The 27,861-nt window shown below is 36.0% G+C and overlaps 3 protein-coding genes across 4 annotated transcripts; 1 reads left to right on the forward strand and 2 right to left on the reverse strand.

Annotated features, from left to right (window-relative positions):
• Positions 1 to 507: 507 nt before the first annotated feature.
• LOC128160053 (uncharacterized) lies at positions 508 to 5,076 on the reverse strand. The gene is made up of 8 exons (XM_052823315.1): positions 4,976 to 5,076; positions 4,767 to 4,805; positions 3,902 to 3,978; positions 3,016 to 3,087; positions 2,481 to 2,601; positions 1,894 to 1,988; positions 1,063 to 1,131; positions 508 to 713 (listed from the first exon to the last, which is right to left on the reverse strand). The coding sequence occupies exons 1-8, from the start codon at positions 4,995 to 4,997 to the stop codon at positions 612 to 614; spliced, it is 597 nt and encodes a 198-aa protein (XP_052679275.1). The 5' UTR covers positions 4,998 to 5,076; the 3' UTR covers positions 508 to 611.
• Positions 5,077 to 5,798: 722 nt separating this feature from the next.
• LOC128157670 (ADP-ribosylation factor-like protein 6) lies at positions 5,799 to 18,321 on the reverse strand. Of its 2 annotated transcripts, none has more exons than XM_052820245.1 (2): positions 18,185 to 18,321; positions 5,799 to 7,387 (listed from the first exon to the last, which is right to left on the reverse strand). In XM_052820245.1, exon 2 carries the CDS (start codon positions 7,313 to 7,315, stop codon positions 6,749 to 6,751), a length of 567 nt encoding a protein of 188 aa, XP_052676205.1. In that variant the 5' UTR covers positions 7,316 to 7,387; positions 18,185 to 18,321; the 3' UTR covers positions 5,799 to 6,748. The 2 variants fall into 2 exon arrangements, with proteins under 2 accessions (XP_052676205.1, XP_052676204.1); XM_052820244.1 differs by lacking the exon at positions 18,185 to 18,321 and adding an exon at positions 7,499 to 7,587.
• LOC128157671 (uncharacterized) lies at positions 8,006 to 27,750 on the forward strand. The gene is given in 31 exon segments (XM_052820246.1): positions 8,006 to 8,040; positions 8,731 to 8,896; positions 10,647 to 10,889; positions 10,976 to 11,159; positions 11,376 to 12,762; positions 12,931 to 13,041; positions 13,152 to 13,297; positions 13,409 to 14,339; positions 14,663 to 14,763; positions 15,136 to 15,289; positions 18,247 to 18,317; positions 18,398 to 18,425; positions 18,427 to 18,448; positions 19,107 to 19,225; positions 19,926 to 20,057; positions 20,616 to 20,745; positions 21,665 to 21,755; positions 21,952 to 22,042; positions 22,203 to 22,363; positions 22,661 to 22,771; positions 22,986 to 23,162; positions 23,274 to 23,479; positions 23,669 to 23,819; positions 24,062 to 24,233; positions 24,620 to 24,732; positions 24,824 to 24,937; positions 25,588 to 25,689; positions 25,776 to 25,872; positions 25,983 to 26,029; positions 26,488 to 26,538; positions 26,965 to 27,750. Coding segments are annotated over 30 exon segments (5,709 nt in total). The 5' UTR covers positions 8,006 to 8,040; the 3' UTR covers positions 27,065 to 27,750.
• Positions 27,751 to 27,861: the final 111 nt, after the last annotated feature.

The raw sequence follows: 27,861 nt of genomic DNA on the forward strand, positions 1-27,861 counted from the left end.
TCACCGGACTCGTTTTTACATTGTGCGTTAATCTCTTAAAGCACCTGTTACCGAAGCTTATTAATTTTACTTCCTCGAAAACGATAAACAACCCTATCTATGAAATACTCAGACTGTGTTGCCATTTATTTCTCATTAATTGGCTCAGAATACTTGTGACTTTACAACATGTTGAATGCGTCCACTGACGAGTAGAATGAAGAATATCAAATTTTATAGAATTATTTCGTATATATATTAAAACTTTTTGTCCTTTATTAATATTTTTCAACGAAAACGTCTCTGCTTTGCTGATCTTTGGTTATTCTAAAAAAAATTGAAATTCCAAATCCCGAAGATATCATGCTTTTATCTTTATCTTTTGACTTTTAATTTGATTTTGTATCAACTTTTTTCCTCTGACGACGTATTCACTACAAGTTTCAAGCACTCCTCTTGAACTTGGTTGCCAGATATAAGTCACATGGTCATTATCTTGCATACCTGATATGCTGTCGTAATTACAAATTTTAGGTTGACTTCTAGATTTATTTTCACATTTACCACATTTGCTGTGACGATACAAACAACAAGGGTCAGTAACACCAAACACAGCCGCCAACTGTCCTGTTCTACACTTTACAGCTGCTGTTACAGAGATCCCCGGTACAGCAGTGACGACAGGGCAGGGCTCGCTTTCCGAGGGGAGAGGACACATCCAGTGCCGTGCATGCCTGAGGAATGCAAACAAAAGGCAGTGAGCACTACATATACATGTATTTTCTTCCTACCGAGTTTATGGAAATCCAGCAAGGAGTTGTGATACATTTGACTTAAGGTACAGTAACCCCTCTGGTAAGAGAGATAACTGGGATATAATGTCAAAAGGCGATGTCACTTTTTCTACAGTTATTTTTGCCAGTAAACAAAAGGGATGAAGAATCTTTGGTGTACACCTTCTTAACAGCAAATTAAATTAAGCGTTTGTTGGTTAAAATATTCCTTGCGTGATGTGTAATTATATGAACATTGAATAAAATCTCAAAACACGGGGACAGATAACTCTGATTTTGGTATTCTTACGTGGAGAGGCTCACAACGTGTTGTATAGTACAGTTGTCCAAAATGTGCTTCTGATCCAACGAAGCATTTCTACAATGAAAACAACATTCGATTTGAGAAAACTGTATCAATTGTGATTACTTTTCTAGAAAAGGGAGCACTATTTTGTTATATCAATATCCAATCATTGAAGAGTTTCTAATAATTTTATTAAAATTAATATATTCAGCTCTCATTTAAGGCGCCTACATACAATAATGTACACAGCTTATTGTGGTCAGAGATGGCAACAGTGTACATACCTCATTGTGATTACAAAAGGCTATAGTGTACATACCTCATAGAGGTTACAGAGGGTCCTAGTGCTTACCTCATAATGGTAACAGAGGGTCCTAGTGTACATACCTCATTTTGGTTACAAAAAGCGATTATGTACATACCTCATTGTGGTAACAAATGGCGATAATGTACATACTTCATTGTGGTTACAAAAGGCGATAATGTACATGCCTTATTGTGGTAACAAATGGCGATAATGTACATACTTCATTGTGGTTACAAAAAAGCGATAATGTACATACCTCATTGTGGTAAAAATGGCGATAATGTACATACTTCATTGTGGTTACAAAAGGCGATAATGTACATGCCTTATTGTGGTTACAGAAGTGATAGTGTACATTGTGGTAACAAAGGGTCCCAGTGTACATACCTCATTGTGGTTACAGAAGGTCCTAGTATACATACCTCATTGTGGTTACTGGGGATCATAGTGTACATACCTCATTGTGGTAACAAAGGGTCCCAGTGTACATACCGCATTGTGGTTACAGAGGGTCCTAGTATACATACCTCATTGTGGGTACAGAAGGCGATAGTGTGACAGGTGCTCGGATCGGCCAAGTTCTTACACTCGTAACACAAGGGCCCACGGTCAGCTGGGTAGCCTGAAAAAGGGTCACAAGAGAGGTCAGATCTACAATTATGCTAGTCTCAATATATTTATAAGAACCAGCAATAAAAGGCGTTATTAAGGCCAAAAGTACTTTAGCATACAGCATAGAAATAGTAGACATTTAGACACTGGACACAATGGTTATCTATAATATTGCGATTGAACAACATTAAAACTTCATTTTTTTAATACAAACGACCGTATGAATGCTAGTTGTACTTATATATTAATTCTCGAAACAACTCCTTCAGTTAAAGTTTTTCCATAAAGATTTAATTAAAAACGAGGACAATTAAATGTCAGTGTATCGCAATCCTCGATCTGTAAATCTTTTTTTCGTTTTTAACATGTAGCAGATTGAAAAAAAGAACTGTTTCAAAGCCTCCAATGTGCACGTTATCTCTCTATGACATCACGCTCGGGTGTACAGGTCGGCGGTCCCCGAGTGTTTAGTTTGTCTGCAGAATGCTTTGTGTACATATACCTATCGCACCGCATCCCTTGGAGTTGCATAGGTCACTGGAGCAACAGTGACGACAGATAACTTCGTTGTCATAGTAACCGGTCCTTTTGGCCGAGACAATTGAGTCCTCTGAAATGCAGCTCTGTTAAACAAAAATAAACAATGGATTTCGTTAAATGCATGCAAGCCCGCGTTAAATATAACTGTCGAATGTCGTACGTGTGTCTGCCAGTAGCCAGTAGTGCTAGATGTAGAGACCTGGCAATCGTTTACGAAGTTATTTATTTGTTTGTCTCCTTTTGATTAATGTTAGATTGAAGAATCTAATCGGACAAGAAAATGGCTCGAGCAATCGCAAAATTTATTTTGCAAATACACCAAATAAATATCTTTATTTATAATGATATATTTATACAATACAATCTATACAATCATGCAAATAGTTGAAAAAAATACATAAAATTTAAAGTAGTCACTCAAAAATTTAGACCCCCCCCCCCCCAAAGTAAGTGGTGTGTTAAGAAGTTAAGTTGTAAAATGAATATGGTGACGTAACTGTTGGTGAGATACATCCCGTCCAATAGGAAATGTCTCCGTTATCCGATCTCTTCTGCTCCACGCCGCATACCTACAAAACAGAGCCATCATAGTGGAGACAAATGAGCCAACGAAACCCATGTATGACTACTTCAAATCGACACAAGAATACTGGTCACGTTTCAGGACTCGCCAATTTTTTTTTAATAAATGCTTTGATATAGTGAAGAAAAGCGTAGCAATATGATGTATGAAATACACGGCTTATTATGGCCTCGGTTGCTCTGTGGCCTTTCTATACTGATCATTTTGTCCATCCGTCCGTCTGTCTGTCCGTCTGTTTAACATCATTGTCCAAAGTATATATAGTTTCTCGCCTCTTGGACTGGTTCATACTTCATCCACAGAGTGCCTTTAGGTAAAGGGCGTGCAGTGACCTTGAACAAAGTTTCTCGGTCAAGGGTCAAGGTCAATTGAAAGCATATCTCTGAGTAAAATTGTGTCTGAGCCCCTTTTGCCTTCTCTTTGTCCTGTTTGCATAATATCAATACAGTGCTTTCTCGAAAAAGGATGTGCAGTGATCTTATTGTGAAATCAGGTGCTTTGTCAAAACAGACTTCTTTCATATGCTTTTCATCCTATGTCCTTTATCAAAGCGGGGCCCTTTGAGATGGTCACCATATCAGTGATGTCTAGTTATTTGGGTTTTTATTAGGAAAACTATAGACGGAGGGTGTAAAATAAAATTACCCTTTACATTCTTCTCTTTTAATCGATTTACTTTTTTTTTTATTTTTGGAGCGATTGGTCCAAATAAACTTAGTTAATATGTAAATGGCGAAATATTGTTCAGAATGTGTAATTTTAAACAGTTATACGGTATGTAAGTAAACGAGGTTGGTTACCTCTCCTTTGTGGCAGGTCTCCAACTGGGTACAGAGGCGGGGCTCCGTGATAGAGTCACATCTCAAGCACCGCACCCCTAAACAGAGAAACGGCAGGGCCAAGCTTTACAGTTCACGTGAATAGATCGAACAGTCGAGTTTATCATTAGGTGTATTCAATTGAGATGTAATTTTTATAAATACGTCACATAAAATAATTATAACTTAATTTTCAATCAAAATTGCATGTAAATTAAAAATTATGTATTCATAACCATGTAAATGCTAAAAAAAAAAGTACAAGTATTTATTAAGAATTTTTTCATTGGCAAATTATAATCGCTTGATTGAAAAAAAAGATAACATTTTAGGGTCATTGGAAAAAGGAAACAGGTTTCGTTAAAACCATGAGTTCTTATTACTGGGTTTGTTTTTTTTTCTTTTTGTTGTACACCTTTCGTGAGCATTGTAAAACATAACCGTCTATCTCGCATACGCTTATTGTGGGCCAACTCGCTGAATTTTTTCTCGTTTTGATGAATAATTTTCCGATTGACTCCTTCACATTTTCGGAAAGAAAATTTCACTTAGTCACCTTAATTCTGAATACATTTATATAATGGTTTTCGTTTCTATTTTTCTAAAACCCATGGGATCACTTTTTAAATATATCACTGGTAGATGGCAAACAATATATAATTATTCATGAAAATGGCAATAATTTAGCGAGTTAACTAGCGGTAAACGTATAGGAGAAGGACCGTTAGTTACCGACGCTTTTTAAACAGACTTCGATGTAAAATATAGCATCGTTATCCGACTAATAACAGTGTAATGTTCCTTTGCTCTTTAACACTTAGTAACATATATAAACAAGTTTTGTTACCCAGTACAGCTGGCAGGTTCCAAGAAATTCCAAGAATAACTGTAAATATATGAAATAACTACCAAAGACGCAAGATCTGTGCATCAAACAGTCATGTACATGTAAAATTATACGATCTGAGATAGGAATTAATACAGAGATCCGAGACTTTTAGTAAATCGGCCGCGTACGTGTTACAAATACGCAGTCCATGGAATTCGAAACGTTACCTATTGAAAGGAAGCGGTGCATTGTGATAGATCTAGAGGGGTTCGGCGATGTTTTCTGGAGACCGTCTCATTTCGAAATTCCATGGCGGATTGTGCTTATCTCGCCAATGTCTTATCTCGGCATGAAGTTTGTGGTTTTATTTTGAATTTGTCTGAAAATGTGTCGCCAGGAAATAAATGTTAGATCCTCCTGATAAAGTAGTACATTTTTTTCTCTCGTGTGTATAAATACATGTACATTATTTCTTTTTGGGGAGCGAAAAATTTAACCTTTGCTTTGGCGAACAAATCTAGTACTGAAAGAAAAAATATAATAGGATGCACCATACTTACAACTTCGTTTAAATAACAATTTCACATTTTTACATATTATGCCACTTTTTGGGGACGTTTCATTTGCTTTACAAACATCGTATGTTCCATTCTATTAGCTATGACAAGTGGATAACAACTCATGCAGTCTTTTTATTCATATCAAAGGTTACCATACTTAAATATTGTTTCAAAAGTTCTGGGGCATACTATGGCATATTTATATTTTAGAGCAAATTGTATATTTGTATGGTTTAAATCTTTGCAAGTTAAAATCCTTTTGTTGAATGAAAACAAGTCTTCCAAAGATAGAAGGTCATGTGTATTAGCAACTGAAGGCCCATTAAACTTTAGGGTCAATAGACTTAGTCTTATCTCTCACAATAATACATGTACCTTAAAAAGTACACTGAAGGATATGTGAACCTAACATGAAAATAATTCATTGGGAAAAAATGTCAGGTTAACATATTTTTAACTAAATGTCGAAAATAAAAATGAACACATCATAGTCAAATGAAATGTTTATCAAAGTGTGGAAGCTGAAGCATCAATATCTCTTCATTTTTCCTAGATATCAGTACTGTAAAATATATCATAAATCTCCAAACATTTCAGATCACGAATAAATTGTTTCATTGATAAAATAAAGAATAAAAAATTCAGTTAAATTACATGTAAATGCAGTAGAATATTTATTTCATTTCATGCTTTGTAGTACATTTACCATCCATACATATCATGTGATCTTGAAAAAATACAAGTCTGAAAAATAAAATGTAGATAACAACCAGATATTGATATGTTTGTGAGGATCGGGACGGACATAACTTTTGGATGGAATATCAACTGTAAGCTTTGTATAGGAAACAGATTTTCTCATCCTTATTTTGATGATAAATTCCCTTTCAATACACATTTGGAATCCATCTATCAAATTTTTTCAGCTGTATGTTATAGGGATAGGGAATTTAGGTGAGCACTTACGAGCACCTGCTCTGATGAACATAACCTTGAACTTCATCTGCGACAGATCATCACTTCATTATAACAAAGTTGTTTAATTTAATTATATATGATTTCTAGATGAATCTACAATAGTGGCCAATTTTAGATCAATTGGCAGGTAGTATGTATACTGGCTGTTTGGTACACCATGAAATAGGGAAGTTGCTTAAATGTCAATACAAAAAAATTAATGATAACCTTTTCATTTTGTCAACAATATACAAGATAAAAAGTACCAATATTAACGAGAGTTTTAGTGACATGAGTTCTATAATAACCTGGCATCAATAACAGAAATCACTAAGATAAGTGTGTGTGCACATTTAGGTCATGTTTCCAATGCAGTTCTCTGAAAGTAAATAAGTACATGTTCATGAACAGGTCAATAACAATATTTCATTGGCCAAACAAACAACCACTATAAAGTGCTTTGTACATCAACTAACTAACACTTCATTTGGCGTTGACAATTTCTTTCAGTTGCCCCGTTATCCATTCTACCCCTTCACTGAGCCCTTCTCCTGTCAATGCATTAGATGCACATATATGCCACGGCTTTGTACTGATTTTGTCCAAGTTCAGGAGATGGGCCACTTTTACAGCGGACAATGCATCTCTCATGTCCATCTTATTGGCATAAAAAAGAATGGGTATGCGTTTTCCCACAATGTCAGGATGATTGAGTAACTGTTCTAATTCTTCCTGAGCGACCACCATGCGTAACCGATCACTGCTATCGATGACAAAGATTATGCCTTGGCATTCCTTGTAATAGTGCTCCCAAAGGTTGCGATAACGACCTTGACCTGACATGTCAAAGGCCGTAAAGGATAGGGATTTTCCTGAGAATTTCTCCACTGTGAAACCAATAGTTGGTACTATGTCATGCGACTTGGACTCTGCTGGTTTTAACTGGTTAATGATAGTAGTCTTTCCACTGTTGTCCAGCCCTACTACAAGAACGTTGGCCTCTTTCTTCTTCAATCCCAGCCACTTTGCAAGAGAGTCAAATATTCCCATTTTGACGATTTATTAAGTAACAAGATATAATTTGTCTAACTTCTATTTTGACATGCCGGTGCCCTTGTTGTTCTGAAAATAAAGACAAGTATTGTCAATAAACACATTATCTGAAAGTGCAATCCAAGGACTAAATAAAAAAATACATAACAGTAACACAACTTAAGATAGTCTGTTTTTTACCTGAAACACAACTTGAACTAGCGTATGTGTGTGTAAACTTCCGTCACCATCGAAAGTATGTCCCAGAATTCCTTTAATTCTTAGTGAAGTTTATGTTTTAAGACAAAATATCACACCCGATGTAAAAAAAAAAATATATTTTAAATTAAATGACCCTGGATATCAATTAATTTCATTAATTTTTTTTATATGCGTTGAGAAATATTTATATAAGAATAAAAATTGAAGGGAGTAATGACACAACAATAAGATAAACAAATTTCTAAATAAAAAAAACCTTTATAACTCGGGGTCGGTATATATAAAATTTAAAGAGTCTTTTAAACATTGATTCATGCAAAAATGGAATAAATTTTACTTTTCATTTTTTTGCCCCCAATTCATTACAAAATGATTTGCTTTGTCTTGAAATTAACACGTAAAGAATTAGCGAAAAAATTAGAATAATCAGAAAACTCCACATGGAAGCTCTTTAGAATGAAGTCAGCCAAGTGATGGCCTGAAAACTGCACTATTCGAGACCTAAGAATTATCAACTAGAGGTACAGTGTATGTTACATAGTGATACACATTTTATTTGCATTTATAAGATGTGTCAATTTGAAAAACTTCGCTATATTTGTCTATTGTTTAAAATCATGTCCATACCATGAACATGATGAAGTTAATGTTTTAATTATTAGATGTTGCTTGTATGAATAGTATCAAAGATAATAAATTTATTCAACATTTGACCAAACGTGCAATACCTAAAGACTACAACATTTTTTTCATATCATTGTACTCAGTCATATTCTTTTATTTATCTTATTGTTAATGCAGAGGGGAGGGGGGTATTCTCTTTTGAGAAGTGGACGGGAATTGCACGGAATGTAGAAGTTGAGAAAATGATATGACAGCGGGTTAGTGGTTATTTGTTTGTGATATATGGATACATTGATGTTTAAAATGTAGAAATAGTAGGTCTGTTACGAAAATTCAGGGAAACTGGAGTCGATACATAGGTCAAAGCGTAAACCATCTTTGGTTCCGACATTTACACGTTTTCCAGAATTAAAATATGAGGGCTTGGGAAGAGAAGTGGATGTAGGCTATGCCTATGCCTGTCCACTTCTCAAAAGAGAATGGGGGGGGGGGGGGGGGCAGCATTTTAAAAATCCTATTGGTAAGAAAATGATTACTTAATCTCAACAAGACTATAATATAATTAGATGTGTTGTTTCTTGCTTCAGATGTCGGAAGAGTATTGCCAGGGTATACTCAGAATTGCTCTGGCACAGTTATGTCAGAGTGTCGGCTGGAATGCCGCCCAGTCCACTCCACTGGAACTGTTGACGGATGTGATGGGGCGCTACATGTTACAGCTCGCTAAAGTCACCCACAGATATGCCGAACAGTGTATGTCATGAATCATTGAATCAGTAGTAATACGAAGTTTAAACTTCATAGCATAGTCATTCAATAACAGCTAGTTATGATGAAATAAATGTTTTTGTCCCCCGCCTCAACGCGGAGCGGGGACATAGAAATGCCGGGCGTCCGTCCGTGCGTCCGTGTGTCCGTCCGTCACACTTTTTTGTAAGCACTCTCATACCTACAAATTTGGATGGATTTTCATTAAATTTATACCAAATGTTTATACCACTAATACTTTGGTCAAGTTCGAAAATCAGCATTGGTCGATACTTTTTGTAGGAGTTATGGGACTTTGATCACAATAATGACTCCGTTTTATCAAAAAATTTACCTTGTAAGCGCTCTCATGCCTACAAATTTTGACGGATTTTCATTAAATTTATACCAAATGTTTATACCACTAATACATTGGTCAAGTTCGAAAATCAGCATTGGTCGATACTTTTTGTTGGAGTTATGGGACTTTGTGATCTTGTAAGCGCTCTCATGCCTACAAATTTTGAAGGATTTTCATTAAATTTATACCAAATGTTTATACCACTAATACTTTGGTCAAGTTCTTTTAGATTGTAGTATTTTGGATATATTTGCGACAGGAAAAATAGAAAAAAAAATGGGTGGTGGGGGTAAAAAAATGTTCCTCCCAACCTCCCCACACATTTAATTCTGGAACAGCCCTGAATGTTTGAAAATATTCCAATATACAGTATACTAGTATACTGCTTGACCGGCGGGGGACCCAGGAATTTTATTCTTGTATATTTATGTATGGAATAGGAACTCTTTGTGAAAATTAACTTATGAAAAAAAAGTCATTATTCCAAAAGTACTTTTACCTAATCTACTTAATAGGTACAAGATTTGATTAAAATTTTCAATTTTTCCTAATGCATTGACTGCTCAGTACTTAAACACTTTATAACTGAATTTTTTTATCTGGGTGCAATATTTCTATTTTGACTTAAAAGCCAGTACATTCATTTGAGGGTTTTTTAAAAATTATTTTAAAAGCACCATGCAAAAGATTCAACTTCTACCCAGGGATCAACATTATATTTTTGGCAAGTGAAATTATGAACTTACTTGTCCGACCGGGCAAGTGAAAACTTTTATAGAAATATTTAATGAAAATAATTCATTAATGTAAAAATAAAATTACACGTTACAACTTAATTTGCATATTGAAACTCTCAGTGTTAATTTTAGATAAATTGTCCTGACCAGTATTATCGCTTAATCAATGATAAAATTTAATTCTACATTCCCTGCTAGTTCAAATAAATTATGCCCTCATCTCATAATTATGTTAGTACATTCTTTTGATGAAACTGTATAACATGATGTACGTAGTTTCAAATGGCTTTGCATGCAGTCTTTTTGTTAATAATTTGTTAGGGGAGAAGCATCCATTGAAAAGTAACAAGACATGTTATTGAAATTGAATGAGGTTTAATATGCCCAAAATTCTGGGTTATCAAATTTTTATCTAGCAACTGAGCTTACGAAATAAAAATATTTGGTCATCATATTCGTTAGTTGCTCAAATAAAATCAGTTAATATAAATTGTTATATTTGGCCTACCAATTTTTACAGTCTGGCAAGTCAGAAATCCAGTTCACTTTTGAGGCAAGTGGATTGAAAAGTTAATGTCTATCCCAGATACCTCATGATTGAGTGAGTGGATGTAATTTTGTTATTTACTGACTGTATAAATATTTGTTCTGTTAACAGTTGGAAGAACAACCCCCACTCTGGATGATGTGGGTCTGGCCTTCAGAAACATGGGAATAAGTCTGAGTGAGTTAGAGGAATATGTCCGCCATGTAGAACCGCTGCCCTTTGCTCATGAAATTGTCCAATTTCCAGCTCCAAAGAAGAGCAATCTCCAGATCCCTAAGCCTGGTCACAAGGAGCTCCTGTCTCGTGAGGAGCACATTGAGGACTATATGCCTCTGCTTTATCCTACCCCTGAGGGTAAGGAGGGTTAAACCTCTATTCCTACCCAAATAAAGTCACACCTTGATCCATTTTAATCCTAGACCATTTATTTGGTGTTGTAGATGAAGTAGAGAATGAAGCAGACCAGCTCCAGAGTCAGGGTGAGGGGCCCACAGCCATGCAGACAGATCAAGGTCAGACTGGGGTCGGAGGTCAAGGAGAGGTCACAGACAGTCTCTCGGTTCCTGGTGACAAAAGGATGATGACAAGTCCAATAGAAGGAAGCCTTCCCAAGAAAAGACCCAGGTAATTTGCTTGAAGAACCAACAAGCTACATGTATAACAATCCCCGTGTATAGTATACTACATACACTTTACATCAGATAACTGTATATATATCAAAAGCTAATAAGCAATGTGATTTCTTAAAATCTAGAGATACAAATCATATGTTGGATATATTAGATAAATATAGATTGTTTTACAACTAAGCAATTTTGAATTGTGTTTATTAAATTTTAGGTTGACGAATGGTGCTTTACCAGAAGAAGCCATGCATTCTCAGTATGAGATGAAAAGTGTGTCAATCACAAACACAGGGGATCTGACCCCCACCAAAGGAGGAAAGTTACCTGATGCCAGAACCCCACCCCAGGGATTCAAGAAGGCAGGCCATGACAAACCTTCAGTCAGTAAAATCTTTAAGAAAGATAAAGGGGACACTAGACCAGCTACTCCTGTGAGTCGATCAGAAAAAACAACAGATGCTGGAGATTTTGGTAAAACTGAAACATCAAGAAAAGAAAAATCCCAGACAGTGGAGGAAATAATGATTTTCCCAGATGGCAGCAGTGAGAAAATTCCTCAGCAGAAGGATGATGAGGTATCAGGGTCTGAATCCATTTCCAAATCCTTCACAGCACCCACCAAGCCAAAGAACAAAATATCTGCTTCTGGTTCATCATTACAAGTTCCATCAAAGAAAAAGAAAGTTGGACGACCTCGGTCAAGGTCAAAGTCACCCCGAGCCCCAAAGTCACCAGGTCAGGGTAAAAGTCCTGCCCAGTCAGGAAGCAGCCCCAGGGGCCGTGGTAGACCCCCAAAGGATAAAAGCCTGCTAAAAACTCCCGAAAAAAAGAAAGAGACAAAAAATATTCCTGTACTCTCTACCATGGAGGAGATGTTTGCCAGTGATGTGTTGGATTTGTCTAGAAAACCACCCCCAACTTCAGCCCCAAAAGAGAGCATGGAGAAGAAATCCAGTGATGCAGATCTACCACTGGACCTGAGTAAAGGCAAAGAGTCTGCCTCTAAATCCAACCGTGGGAGAGGAAGACCACCACTGAGCCCAGAGAAGAAGCGAGCTCGGGAAATGAACATTGACTTGTGTATTGAGGCGGTATTGAAAAAGACATTAGAAGAAGGGGAACAGGAACAAGCAAAGGACAAGGAAGAAAAGGCGGAGAAGATTTCAGAGCTGGTGGAATCGGAGCAGGAGGACACTAACCCGGCCATCGAGGACAGCAGTGATGGTCCTCCATCTGTGTCGGTGAAGAAGGAGATGATTGAGGATAGTGGTCCTCTGTTTGATGTACCGGAGCAGAAAAAGAAGAAGAAGGAAAAGACACAGAAGCAAAAGGATGACTCTAAGGTAGAAGTCAGAGACAAACTGAAGGATAAACTGAAAGCCAAGGAGCCAGTCAGTGAGAGCATTAAAGTGGAGCCCCCAGATGAGGTCGCAGGTCCCCCCAATGTGTACGACTTCCCCGAGAGTCCCAAGGCTCCGGTAAAACAGGAGGTAACCCTGTCCCCACAGAAGATGTTTAGTGTAGAGTTTGTAGATAAAGATATGGAGAGCAAGGAGGGAGAGAAGGGGAAAGAAAAAAGCAGAGATAAAGAAAGGTCAAAGGTAGGTGTCAAAACAAGATAGGTCTAAGGTCAATACAGGATCCAGTAAAGACATATACCGGTAGATAATCATATATATTTTTTAATTCCCCTCTTGTATTTGAAAGATATTTGGATTAATCACAGTGTTTAACAGAGGTAAAAAATTTCAATATTTCATTAATTTTAGGAACACAAGGAAAAGAAGAAAGAAAAGAAGAGAGATAAGGAGAAGAAAAAAAAGAATAAAGATAAGGATAAAGACAGGGAGAGAAAAAAGGACAAAGAGAAAAATAAAGAGGTAAACAGCACATTTTAAATTATATTGTTTCTGAAGTTGTAAGAAATAACTTTTAAGAAGGGTGTTCCTGTCAAATTGTTATAAGTATAAAAGAATCTTTCTTTTTCCAGCCTGGCTACATTCCAAATGTGTCCAAACTAAAGATAAGGATTGGTAGTTCTCCCTCATCGACCACGGTGAATTACATGTCCGAGGGGTCATTGAAGTCTCCGCCCAACGACAGTGCCCAGAGTTCACCCAGACCAGAACTAAAACTGTAAGCCATGTGTCTAAGGACAAACAAACCATCATTAAATTTCATGCTAATGATTTATAATTAACATGTTTTAATTACCTACCTACAATATACATAAACTTGTTTTTTCAGGGTGATCAAGGCATTACCCCCCTTGTCAGACAGGAGTTCTGCATCTCCACAATCTAGAGGTGGATCAACGCCCAGGGATGTAGAGAAAGAGAGAAAGAAGGAGAAGAAAAGAGAAAGAGAAAAGAAGAGAGAAGCTAAGGCAGCCTCCCCGTACCTCCCTGTCAAGCAAGAGAGTGTAGATCAGCCCCTGTTTGCTCCTTTGCCTATATCAAGACAACCAACACCATTTTCATCTTCACCCTCGAAATCTCCGACCCCTCCCCCACCAAAGAAGCCATCTCCACAAGGTCTCTTTGCCCCCTTTATCAAAACCCCCACACCCCCACCCACAAAAACTCCAACACCTCCTCCTCCAAAGAAAGAGCCAACCCCACCACCCTCAAGAAAATCCCCCACCCCTCCACCCCCGAAAGTCCCTACACCTGTACCCAGAGCCCCTACCCCTGAGACTGACTTTGAACCCGACTCTGATCACGAGACAGTGGTGAGAGATGAGGAGGAGGAGTTACAGAGATTTACCCCTTCTCCTGCCTCCACCCGTAAAACCTTCACCCCGTCCCCCTCCAATTCTCCCCTTAGATCTCTGTCTCCCTCAGCAGAATCGGTTATATCTTATGCCAGATCTAAATCTAATTCCCAGTCTCCTGTCCGTACCCCTTCCCCTGGAAGATCCCCCTCCCCACAGCACTCACCCCCTCCCTCCCCTAGCCCCTATAGAGCCTCTGTGTCACCATCGAATACAAAACCATCCACCCCTGGTCATATAACCTCTAGGAGCCCCTCCCCATCATCTCCTTCCCCCTCACCCACCCCTATGACAGTGAAGAGTGAGGTTATCCCTCCAATGCCACCCCCCAGCATGCCAGGAGCTGCCTCCGCCAAGGCAGGAGTACAGAGGACAGTGATAGCAGAGACAGTCACCACCTTCTACGTGAGTCTGATCAGCTTTTGTCTGTATCACCCACAGTCTGTTTATAATGTTTTGTCCTTAACAGAATGTGGTTTGTTTGTGAACTAACTTGTGTTTATTTCATTAAAAATGAAAATGTTATTTAAAGTTAATTTTTACATTTTATGCTTTAAAATTTGTGTCCATTTTCTTTTTCTGAATAAAAAGTAACAATGTCATGTGTATTTTTTTAATTTAGTTTATTCAGTATTACTGAGTTAATTTGTCTAAAGAATTAATGACAGAAAACTGGGTAAAAAAATTGTAATTATGAAATTTATAGAATTGATGGTCTCTGATTGTAGGACGAGTCTGGACAGAAGGTGTGGATCTGTCCGGCCTGTAAGATGCCGGACGACGGGAGTCCAATGATTGGCTGCGACATCTGTGACGACTGGTATCATTGGTCAGTCAATTTTTTCTCTCTAATTCGGTTAAAAACAAAGCTTTCAGTACACAAACTATAATACAGTCATGCATCAATTAGCCATATCATGATTATTATCAGATAACTGAATTACAGCTCTTTTTGAAGGCAAATTAATGTAGTCTGGCAAATTTTTAATTGGCAGATAATTTATTGATGTTTATTAAACAAATGCTGTTATGTCCCATTTCATCAAACATTCATGCTTCTGTTTTCATAAAACAGTCCATAAAGACACTCTTTGTATATCTATCTTTAGCTGCAGAGAATACATATTAGTTTGATATTTTCACTTGTTGGTATGTTGGGTTTATATAACCTGATTATAACCTGATTGTCTTTGATTGACAGGCCTTGTGTTGGGGTGAAGGAGGAGCCAGCAGAGGAGGAGTCTTGGTACTGCTCCAAGTGTATGGGGAGGAGCAAGAAACCAGCCAAGCGTGGCCGAGGGCGGGGCAGGGGCCGAGGCCCAGGGAGGGGGAAGAAAAAAATGATGTGAACTCTTGTGTCACAGACTGAAGCTTCAGCAAGGAAAGAAAAAATCATTGTGTGAAATTTGTGTCAGAGAACAGAGGAAAAATAAAATGGAAAAAGAAAAGTGTTGTGAACTTTCAACTCAGAGAACGAGACTCAATAAAGGGAAATAACAAATTTATGTGAACTGTTGTGTCAGAGAACGAGGCTCAGCAAGGGGGAGAGAAACAAATATTATGTGAACTCTTGTGTTAGGGAATAGGACCTATGAAGGGAAAGTAGGAAATGATGGGAGTTTTTGTGTCGGGGAAGAAGGCCCATGGTTCTTGTGTCAGACTATATGCCTTGAGTCTGACAATGAGACAAGATCATGACTCTATTGGACCCTTGAAGCCCCTTCTGTGACAGTGACGCTGTCTGTTAATGCAATCATTTGTCTATTTTCTGTGCTTTGAAAAATTTTGACACCATTTTTGTTCAAGTGCTTGATATACTTTTCTACTGATAATTGTAGCAGTAGGAATATAAATATGAAATGACCTAAGATGTGAATATTAAATGTACCAATTCATAGATGTACAATATATTATGTGTTAACTCCATGTACAGGTATCAGATGAATATGGGCAGCAATCTGAAATAAATTGTGAAATAAGTGTTCTTGTATTTCAATACTAACTGTTGTAGTTTAGCTGATAAAAGAACAGTTTTTAGTTTAAAAACTTAAAGGGGAAGCCTTTGGATTAAAAAAAACCATTTTAAATAGTATTTTTCTATTGCAATGTTTATGAAATTGTACTGTATCCATTTTTTTTATTGTTGTTGAAAAGAACAAAATTTATATATTTTAAAAAGAAAGAAAGATACCTCCAACATAGGGTACAATTAAGATGTCTAATACATATGGTGAATGTTCTCTTTGGCTTCAACAGCTGTTGAAGTCTTATTTATGTTTATGATTCCCACAGTTTTTTCTTAGATATTTGCCTCATTATTAGAGGGTGTCCATGAAAAAATCAGGCAGAAGGTGGAACATTATTTCAGGGATGAGTGGGATCCCATTTTTTTTTTAAAACTACATGTAATGTTCATGAATAGCACCATTTTTAACTCTCTATTAGAAAAATGGTGTGTGAAGAAAGCTTCTATATTAACTTTGAAAAGGACAAATAACTTTTGCATCAGCACTAAGATTGGTTGTTTAAACATACATTATATATCTTATTTATTCGTTTAATTCAAGCAAAATCATTATTGTGATAAGAATTTGTGTCGGTGAAGTAATAATGTAATAAATTACATAAACAAATTTTTGGAGGTGTAATAAATTACATAAAGATTTATTTTGGAGGAAGCTGACATGTATTACTGGAATAGCTTGTCTGGTCATTTCATGGACAGCCTCTTAAAGACTTATGACCACGTCCCCTAAAACTGACCTGGACTGAAATCATTAAAATACTGTATGAAACAATAGCTCAGGTCCTGAATGACAGACTTCGGCCACAACTGGACAGCTGTGGGAGGTTTTCTGTTTCGACTTAGTCAGGAGTTTCAGTTGCGGTAGACATATCGGCCAAAAGCCAACGGGTTCAACGACACGCTCTCCTATGTCAGTGAGGGGTGACGTCTGCTAATTAGATAAACCGAAAATGAAACAACATAAAAAGAACCGCTTAGCAGAGGTTAACCTTTGTAACCATTTTCTTAAAATGACTTGGCAACCTTTTGTAAATGGAGCTGGCTAGCTTGGTTCGTAAGAAATAAAAATATGTTCCGCTTATCTCAGAACTATTTTGTTTGAAGCTTATAAAAGCGTTCGTAGTCTTATGATTTCTGACGGCACACTAGGCATCTTTGGTGGATTTATACATGTGCAGGAATTTTTCAATTGTGTCGATTTAATCATTTTACATTGAAATCGGATGAAATCGGCTAGCTAATCTCAGCGAAAGATAGGACCATTAGTTTTTCATTTTGCCAACAATTTTAAAGACGTGCTATTTATTTTCATTTTTAGGTACGTATCACCTTTTTTTAAGTTCGGGCGTCACTTAAATATATGACTTAGAGTAATGAATCAATTCCATTAAACCAATCTTTACTTTGTTTTATCATTGTTAACAATTTTATTAATTAATCATATATTTTAAATATTATTCAATTATGGTAAGGAATATGTAGTACGAAATATCGGACGTTTTCTGGCTTTTCAACGATTTTTGTAATTTAATTACTTGCCAGATATCAAAATCGGGGGGAAAGGCCAGGAAAATGTCAGATATTTCGGACTAAGGAATATATACCACAACATACCATACGTTAGAAATTTATATTTAATAATGGTGTCTCGTTATTTTTAGCTCTTGGTCGATCATGTTTCTTACTCCTCAGATCGAATTTCATTTAGGCACTTAAACATTTCAGACCAAAGTTTGCATTATTGAAAAACCGTCAAATATTGATAGAACACGCGCTTTAATATTTCAAAAACCGCTAAACCAGACTTTGTTCCTGGAAAAGAAGGAGTTTCATTTTCTGTTCGATGTTTGTATGAGATCGATTTACCGAGTGATCCAGATGTCAAATATTTTTGAGTAAACGCAAAATCTTCCTAACTTGCTTTATACATTAAAACCGAAGTATAGAATAACGTAAGCGCGTATCACAGAATTAGTATGTCACCACTACCCCCGAATCTCTCTTTCTCTCTCTCTCTCGCTCTCTCTCTGACCGCGAAAAATTCAAAACACAGACCAAGCATATACTTTTAATTTATTGCAAGAGTAGTTTAGTGTTTGATATTAATACTTCTAATTATACACACACCCAACGTTAATTAATAAAATTAATAGGTACAGTTGTACTTCTCAAAAGGTGGTCAGAAATATATAGACAAGGACGTTATAATGGAATTAGATTTTACCTCTTACATGTCCGCGTCAGTATCTTGATTTAACCAACATTGTCATCTCATTCATTGTATAGGACTGGGAAAGTCTGTACATAGTTTCCTGCATTCCTCCCTACATACCCAGCACCCTCCGCCCCTCAAATACTTAAAACAAAGACGGTATTAAATGTCATAAAATATTGACGCATTGCAATCGGCTAAAATTTATTACTGTTTCTATTTTTAGATAAGGGTTTCCCCATATTTTCATTTCTTGTTTTGGAGACCTGTGTACAGGTAGGTAGCTGTTTATTTCTGCAATAGCTACGGGTTTTCTTTTTTAATCTAAAGATCAACAAAAATTGAAAAAAAATAATTGAAATAATTTCATTTTCATTTTGATTATTTAAAATTTTAAAAATACATATTATAAACATGCGCTTGTATATAAACTGGTATGCGGTAGAGAAATCATATAGATATGTATTTGAAAAATTGCAAGTCATTGTATGTATACGACCTTGATTAAGAAATATTTCTTATGAAAATTGACTGTATTTTTTACTCCAAAAAGACGTAGTATTTCCCTTATAATAATAAAAACCTTAATTACTTTTATCAATTAATATTGAAATTGAATTCATTCATTTCTATGATGTACCACACAAACTTAGATAGTATTTGTAACTCAGTTGATCATGTGCACTTATAAATTTTCCCTGTTTGATATTTAGAACATTTTACTAGAATAAAACACAACAAATATATCATAAGCACCAAATGAATATACTATAGTATATATATATATATATGTGTGTACAAGGAACAAGCTTAAGCTATATATATTTACAACTCATGTTTAATTATTTAAAACGAACACATTTAATAATGTACTAAAGTATTGGAGAAACACACTGGACCTGGGTTTTGATAACCGTTTCTGCTTCCTCTATAGACTTGGAGCCAGACATGGGAGACTCTCGCCTGATCCAGAGTACCAGGGATTATATCTACAGAACTAGGGATCGAATAGGACAGGGGGCGTTCTCCAATGTCTACCGCGGTGTCCACAGGGTACACACACTCTCTCTCTCTCACTCTCTCTCTCTCTCTCTCTCTCTCTCTCTCTCTCTCTCTCTCAAGTTTGATTAAAAAAGATACAACACAAAGGTATCATAAATAAATTGAATATTAATTGCTATAAAGATATTTAAGTATATTAAGTATTATACCTCATTAATATATACAAGTATCCGCATTATAAATGAATAATGTACTTATGATTTTCCTTGTTCAAATTGATGATTTTACGTTGATGCTTTTAGCTTTTAAGTTATAATATGGATTTTTTTAAATTGATCACGAAAACGTGACTACATTTCGAAATTACAGAACGTTATAGATGCTGCCCGTTTGTGCAATAGGATGCCATAAAAAAGAATCGCGTCCTGTGTGGGACTAAATATGTTATTATTCTTATTCACTAGACGTTTACTGTGCATGCGTATATGCTTATTCATACGAACATAGTGTAATGTATCTTTCATAAGAAAGGTTTCTTTTTACATCACGCACCTATGATCAATAAGGGGTTTAATGGTTTAAGAGTAAGATACAGTTTCTATCCAGAGAGATTTTTTTTCCTTGCTTGTTTTGTTACTTTGACAGATTGGTAATCAATTTTCGACATACAACAAACCCTTTCAAACCTTTGTAAAAAATAAGAAAATGTCCAGTTTCATAACATGTTAATTCCTTGTTCTATTCAACACAGGAATCCGGTGTACCGTACGCTATCAAAGTTCCGAGATCTTGTAACTCAGCGCAGGAATTGGAGCGAGAGACCATTGCACTAACTTCTTTATGTCATGAAAACATAGTCCGGCTGTACGACATTCAGAATGAAGTAAGTCAGATGACACGAAACAGTTCCCTAAAATTATTATAATAATAAATCAAAAGAATCGACTGCAAAATATGCCAATTTATGAGACATATAGTTCGGCCAAACACTATGTGGAGGGCTATAGCTAGTTATTATGATGAAAAATAAGGAAGTTTTAAATGAAAGATGATATTGATACAGTCTGCTCGGAGAAAAGTCCTAGCTATATTTTTAGAAACTCTTCGACTTCTATCTTTCAAGGACATCAGTATGAAATAATTCATAAACCGACCAAAATTATATTTCGCTCTTTAAAATTAAAAAAAAAATTGAAAAAATGGTAAATTTGAAAAGAATAGCTGGCCCGAATTTAGTTGCGTCCCAATATAAAGGATCAGTTATTAAGATTTCCCTTCAAGTTTTTGTGTTGCTTTTTGTAATTTTCTTTCCCATTGTATGTTTGGCTCGATCTGGTAATTCAGATCTGGCTCCTCATTATGTCATTTCTGGTTCCACTAAAGATTGTATCTATTAATCAAGATTATGAACATTCATTGTGTATTTTACGGTCCTATTTAGATCGGTTCCGGTATGCCTGTGTTTGTGATGGAGTTCTGTTCGCGAGGCTCGGTTCTGAGTCTCCTGGAGGACCCGGAAAACCATAACGGTCTCCACGACCGGGATATCATAGCACTCCTCTCCGACATAGGTATGCTATTCAGCTATCAACATGTAACATAGGTATACTATTCTGATATTTACATGTAACATAGGTATACTATTCTGATATTAACATGTAACATAGGTATACTATTCTGATATTAAACATGTAACATAGGTATACTATTCTGATATCAACATGTAACATACGGTTTCTATTCTGATATCAGCATGTAACATAGGTTTGCTATTCTGATATCAACATGTTACATAGGTATCTTATCTGATATCTTAACACGTAACATAGGTATTCTATTCTGATATCAAAATGTAACAGAGTTTCTAGTCTGACATCAACATGTAATACAGAGTTTCTAGTCTGACATCAACATGTAATACAGGTTTTCTAGTCTAATATCAACATGTTACGTAGGTATTCTTCTCTGATATCTACATGTAACATAGGTATCCTAGTCTGGTATTAACATGTAACATAGAAAAATGAATTCTTCTCTGATATCTTCATCTTTCATAGCTATACCACTCTGATATCTTCATCTATCATAGCTATACCACTCTGATAACTTCATTTATCATAGCTATACCACTCTGATAACTTAACATCTGACAAAGGATTCTACTCTGATATCGACATTTGATATAACGGTAAACCGGTATCAATTTAAAGAGTAAAAATAACAAATAACGGATGAAATTTGCACTGAAATAGAACCATGAACTGCATTCAACCTGAATCTAAACATATTAACCATTTGGTTGGTAAAACAATAGCCCATTAACTTTCCACAAGTTTACAAACATGAGTCTTTCGCTTTCTGGTAACTTGTATTTTACAGGTTTTTCATTTGCACGCCCTCGGTTATAATGTTTTTATCATTCGAACACTCTCGTTCACCATCCTTGCATGGTTATGTATTATCATCTGTATACCCTCGGCTCTGTTACAGCTTCCGCATTGAAGTATCTGTGCTCCGTTGGCTTCGTCCACCGTGACATCAAACCCGGAAATATACTGGTGTCTGAAACGGAAGTAGGAAGGTGAGTAGATATCTAATTATAGAACAGAGAAGTGGGAAGGCAATACCTGTCGATCTTTTTATCAGGGACTTTTCTAATTTTTCAGGAAAGTAATTAAAAGATTCCCAATTTTACTTAGGAGCGAAACATATTTAGTAATTTTTTAATAATGATTTTTCAAAACGTTTTGTTATACAATTTCATTATTTTATTACAGAAATATATTCAAACTTAGTGACTTCGGGTCATCAAAGTTCATTCAAGAAACGGGAGAGTACGAGTCTTTGACAGGAACTGAGGAATACTTGGTGAGTTAGAGAATAAGAGAGAGAATGTTTTTTTAACGTGATATGTTTATGTACGTAGCATGATATACAATATCATACAAGTATAAGATCATGCAGTTTTTTTTAAAAAACAAAACAATTTTACTCACTTTTCCTTTGTTAACATGATTTTCTTGAACAGCATCCCCACCTTTATGAGCGGGCGTTTATTGACCGGAATTTAGGTGGAAAGTTTACGTCAGCGGCCGACCTGTGGAGCCTGGGAGCCACCCTGGCTCACGCCGTCCTTGGCGAGGTCCCCTTCCGGCCATTCGAGGGATCCCGCAAGAATCGTAACGAGATGTATGTTGATACTGTTCTGTTGTTGTTGTTGATACTGTTCTGTTGTTGTTGTTGATACTGTTCTTTTGTTGTTGATACTGTTATGTTGTTCGTACATCAGTAGCTTGCCTGTCTTTTAATATATATGTATCTATAGTGTTAAAGAGAGAGGGGGGGTCTATATCTAAAGGATTATCAGAAAATGCAAAGAGTTGTTCCCAACACATATATCTTGACCGTTTTCTCTTTAACTTATTTAGCATCTTCTCTATTAAGTCTATTAACTTACTAAAAAGGTAATTTAATTTTTTTTTTCAGGTTCAAAATGATTTCACGAAAACACGACCAGGACATATACGGTCGCCAGAGTACCCCAAACGGAAAAATAGAATACTACAGAGAAATACCCAGTCACTGTAACATTTCATTGTAAGTGAGGACGGACACGTGTTGAATCTATACACCCATGTATTACTGATACATGTATTTCTGATATCGATATGATTTTCCCAAAAATTATTTCTTGATGGATTATCAATATTGCTGTATTCACACGAATCTAACTCTTAAGAAACGCTGTTAATAGTTTCTTATATATAGATATATATAAGAAGGAAATTGATCAAAAAATATTTTTTTACAGAGGATTGAGGCAGCATTTGGAGACGATCATTAGAGGTCTGTTGCGAGGGAACGCGTCACAATGGACGCTGGACACCTACACGAGGGAGGCCAACCACGTGAAGAAGTTGACCCCTCACACTGTCCTCCTGGCGGAGTCTCTGGCGTTCTGCCAATTCTACGCCGAGCCATACCAAACGTACTAACATAATTATATGTCAATGTTCATCATAAAATGGCTATTCATTGTCCATGAATTCTAATTTGTCGAAATGTCAGTTGATTCAATTATTCAAATTGTTGATTGTAGCATTGATAGGTTCCTGAAAGCGATATGTGGTAAACTGGATATAAAGGCTGATATAAGCGACTGTACTTTTTATGATGGACGTTCGTTAGAAGATATTGTAAAATCCTCAAACAGTGTGAACTCACTTCCGGTTACATCGAAAGAGAGGCCACTTGTTGTGATGTCATCACCAGACACTTCCTCAATTCAGTTTAATTTTATATCACGTAAGCTTAGTTATATCGATTAGTTGAGTTTAACATTGATTAAAATAGATGGATTTATGTGTCAATTTTGCGTAAAAAAATAAAAGTAAAAAAATTCAATCGAACATCATAATTACAAAAGACTTAAAAGTTTGATAAATCAATATTAGAATCCTAATGTTGCCAATATTTTGCTGGTTTCTCACACAGCATCTGTTGCTGTCTACCGTTCATCCACCAGTGTAGCAGACGATCGCCATGTGGCCAAGAAACAGGTGACGTCATCATGGTCATTCAGTAGGGATGTAGAAGAAATTCAATTGGGCATTGATATAATTCGACAGACAAGCCAATCTCAGGTGTAAGTATACTTAATCAAGTATCTAGGATGTGTAAAACTATAATCGTGTAAAAATCATAGCTCAAGACTATTTATCACTGAACATCATATGGGTACATAGGGGGTCAGCGGTGTAAAATGATTCAAATGTTATATTAAAAAATATAATTTATTGTTTATCATGATAATGCATGTATACCAAAACTGATAATCAAGAAAAAGAAACAAATGATGTTATAGATGTTGGTGACTCTGCGTTGTAGAGAAAGACTGATAAACACCCGTACTCTCTACGAGTCTAAGCTTCACAGCTGTCACGAGGTTCACAGTGCAGACTCGGACCGTCTGAGTTTGAGTCAGAAGCTTCAGCTAGATCCAAAAATGGCCGACTACGTCACGGAGAGGAGACAAAGCGCCTCTTACAGAAAAAAGGAGGTTTGTACACAGCAGTCACTTGATCTCGGTAATATACTATATACAATGGTCCAACCCTTATCGTAGTGAAAGGTTACCTGCAATTTGCTTACACTTGGCGTCAAAATGCGTCAATAAAGTTTAGATCACTTACTGCATTTGCGACGTGAATAATTGAAATAGTCTCGAAGGGAAGAAAACAACAATCTATAAAAAATTAATGTAGAATATCGAGACGCTTTATTTTATTTAACTAGAATTAACTTTAGGCTCTAAAGGGATGCATTTATATAATTGTTATTTCACCTACCTGTAATATTTATTATAAATCTAAAGAAAAAAAAAACACTCACTTAGTTGTCTAAATTAAATCAATGATAATACCAATACTCGATTGTTTAAAACAGATAGGGAAGCTAAAGCAGGAGATGACGTCAGACTGCAGCATGCTGGGAGCTGCAATAAAGACTCTTCAGGACACGGTTTGTTGGAACACTTGCGAGTCTAAAATATGTTTATTGTAAGTGATTATTCAAATTATAATTATCGAATTTAAACTTATGGAATCACCTTCTTGCAAATTTATTTACAACATTCTTGAAATTTAACAGAAAAAATAAAGTACGTGGTCATTTTCGTGACTTAGAGAAGATCTGGAAACAGGTGCGCGAAAGAAAGGCAGGAAATGTCAGCGAGGGAGAAAATGTAATACGTCAGACAGAGAGGTAAAAACTATAAATTGTAATAGAAATTACATTAAACTAAAACATATTTAAGGAAATGGAGTTGCAAAAGAAACAGCAAACCAATTGGAAAGGTAACTTCATGTACATCGTCAGAGAAACACACAGCGCTAATATGGGAAACAGCAAGGTGAACCAAGCGTTCAAGCAGCCAAGATACAATAGTGAGCATAGTCAGACTAACGATACAAGAAAACTGGGTCTTTAAGGTACATGTTCTAACAGTAAAAACTGCAACTGGTTGAATAGAAGATTGCTTTTTTGAATAGAATGTGAGTGAATAAAGAGAGAATAAACAGAGGCATTAGTGCAGGGAATGCAAAGAGGCAAAAGTTTAATCGATATGTTTAGATACTATCCATTGCTTATGGCAAAAAAGACACTGAACGAAAACACGAACCCTATCGAAACTGAAAGTTTGACCTAAACTTGCCCTTTTTACGATTGTATAATAAGTCTGATTTGTTACATTTGTTTTTGAAACGTGCAATTTCCAGATGTTTTTGTTATTATTAAAGCTCATGCATTTATTTCTCAAAAGTTAGTTCTACACGCAGTAAACAAGTAGAATAGAATAGAAAGAAAAATCCTGATTAGTTGCCTTTGGTTGAGTTGACTCCGGTCTATTTCAGGCTGCAGCTGGTGAACCTCTCCCAAAGCCTGGTCAATGACTGGCAATCAGTGTATATACCGAACAGAAACGAATTCACAAACCATGTCAAGAGCTGGATTAGGTATGTACATAATGCAAGAACTAATTAATTCTTCAATGTATCGTATTTAATCAAAGCTGGAATGTAATTTCACCTCTGTTTTGTAGGAACTACTTTAATTGTCAAGAAAAACTAAAAACGTTGGAAAGAAAGTTGAAAGATATAGAAAATATACGACGAAAATTTACTGAAGATATAACTTTTGTAAGTTATGATTGTTTATAAGTCATGACTCAAACGTCAACACTGAATGTTACTTTTTCCTAACTAATCTTAAATAAGCCTACATTATATATTATTCTCTGTGTTTGCAGGTTTCCGCTTACAGCCTAAAGTCTGATTATACACAAAGCAAAGCAAGGTAAAGCATATGACGCTTGGATATTGCTGGGAAAAAATGACCAATTAAATGATAGATAACATCCAGGCGTCACTAGCTTAATTAGTTTGTTCTTGGGGTACATACGTCAGCGTTAATGCCACATCCACACGCCATCATGATGAAATACCTCAGTTTCAGGGATGCCTGATTAGAAACTCCTTTCACTATCGTTTCTTTTAAATTATAAAACATGTACGCCCGTATTACAAATGTTTAGAACTTAGAAATGTCTTGTAAAGCTTATTCTTCTTTTGGATGCTTTGGTCTCATGATTCCTAGATTAACGCTGAATCAAAATTATCCCAAATCTCTGTACTTGAGAGTTTACTCATAACACTTGAATCTACTTGAAACTATTCAGAACACTAATAGTTTGTATACATGTGAAAATATCAAGCCTGTGATGTTAACGAAGAGGTGCTCTGTTCTTATTTCAGTAAGATGATGTCTTCAGAGATTCTCCAGGAACACAGATTTAATTCAGACAGGTAGGTTACAAAAGGATGACCCCTCTTTAATGGTTTCTTGCCTATACTTCTAAAAGACACGCCATCAAACAGTGCGATTGCATAATAACATGTTGTAACTCATGCATCAAAGCATGAAGTCATATATTTGAAAGTAGCGGGATTTCCAAAGCCATTTAATTTAATGGAAACCTTGACATCCTACTGAACCAAACTTTTTTTCCCTTTAGTTGTGCTTTTAAATAACTCAAGAGTCTGAGTAACGAAGGCATTTATTATAATATCAAAACAAAGGAAATATTCCCAACACTGTTTGAAAATGGCTTAATTGATTTTTGCTTACTCTCCGATATATTCATTTATACATATATGAGGAAAAAATGTCTGGTTCTCCTATATCAATACAATATGAAAAACAAGCCTCTAATGGTTAAGACTATTTTCCAGGTTGATAAATCTTATATCAGACATGCAAAACCTGACGGTACCGGAAGTGATCCGTCCGGAAGCTGACGATATAGGAGACGAAACGTTTCTATTTGGATAATTTATAGGTGACAATTTTACCGCGATAGCGCCAAATTTACTTAATCTAAAACGGTTGTGATATGAAATAAACAATTCAACATTGTGAAAAACTATATAATTTGATCAACATTTCTACCTCATTATGTACAAGGCTTAAGACAATTACCTTCTTGGATGATCATGCAGTTGGTGACACATTTAAGAGTTTCAAGGACAATTGTGTTTTAAACAGGAAATGTTAAGATTTGGCGGACTTTTTTAATTATTTTGTTTAAAAAAAAAACCACACAATTCAATTATTTCCACCTCAACCACCACGTGGGGACGACACCTACCGGAAACTTGCAGTGAGTGTGCTTTAGTGAGTAACAGGACTTCCCAGACATTCAAGGAACCTTAAAGTCATACAGACAGTTATCTCGGGCGTGTGCATCTACAAATTGCCCACTTTTATAATTTATGCTAACGATCAAGTAGTCTTCAAGTGAATCTGACGCCTATTCAGGGGTGTAAACCTAGTAACAGAAATTAACAATTTTATTTTTTGCTACAAAATAATGTACACAACCTACGTCTGTGCATCACACACTTTAAATCAAGAAATATACGATGCTTTTAAAGCTGTGCAAGCGAGAAAGTTGTACAATGTATTTCTTTAAATGATTCTTTAACCACAAACCGGTGCATAAAATGTTGCCAAGTAAATTTTGTTCATTTCCACATTGCTTTATTTTCAAAACCAGTTATCTATTAATACATTATACGTGTACTTTAAACAGAAATACAGTAAAACTTGATTATTGGGAAGTCCCGTGA

The sequence above is a fragment of the Crassostrea angulata genome, chromosome 8 (assembly GCF_025612915.1).
Source record: "Crassostrea angulata isolate pt1a10 chromosome 8, ASM2561291v2, whole genome shotgun sequence".
Lineage (NCBI taxonomy): Eukaryota > Metazoa > Mollusca > Bivalvia > Ostreida > Ostreidae > Magallana > Magallana angulata.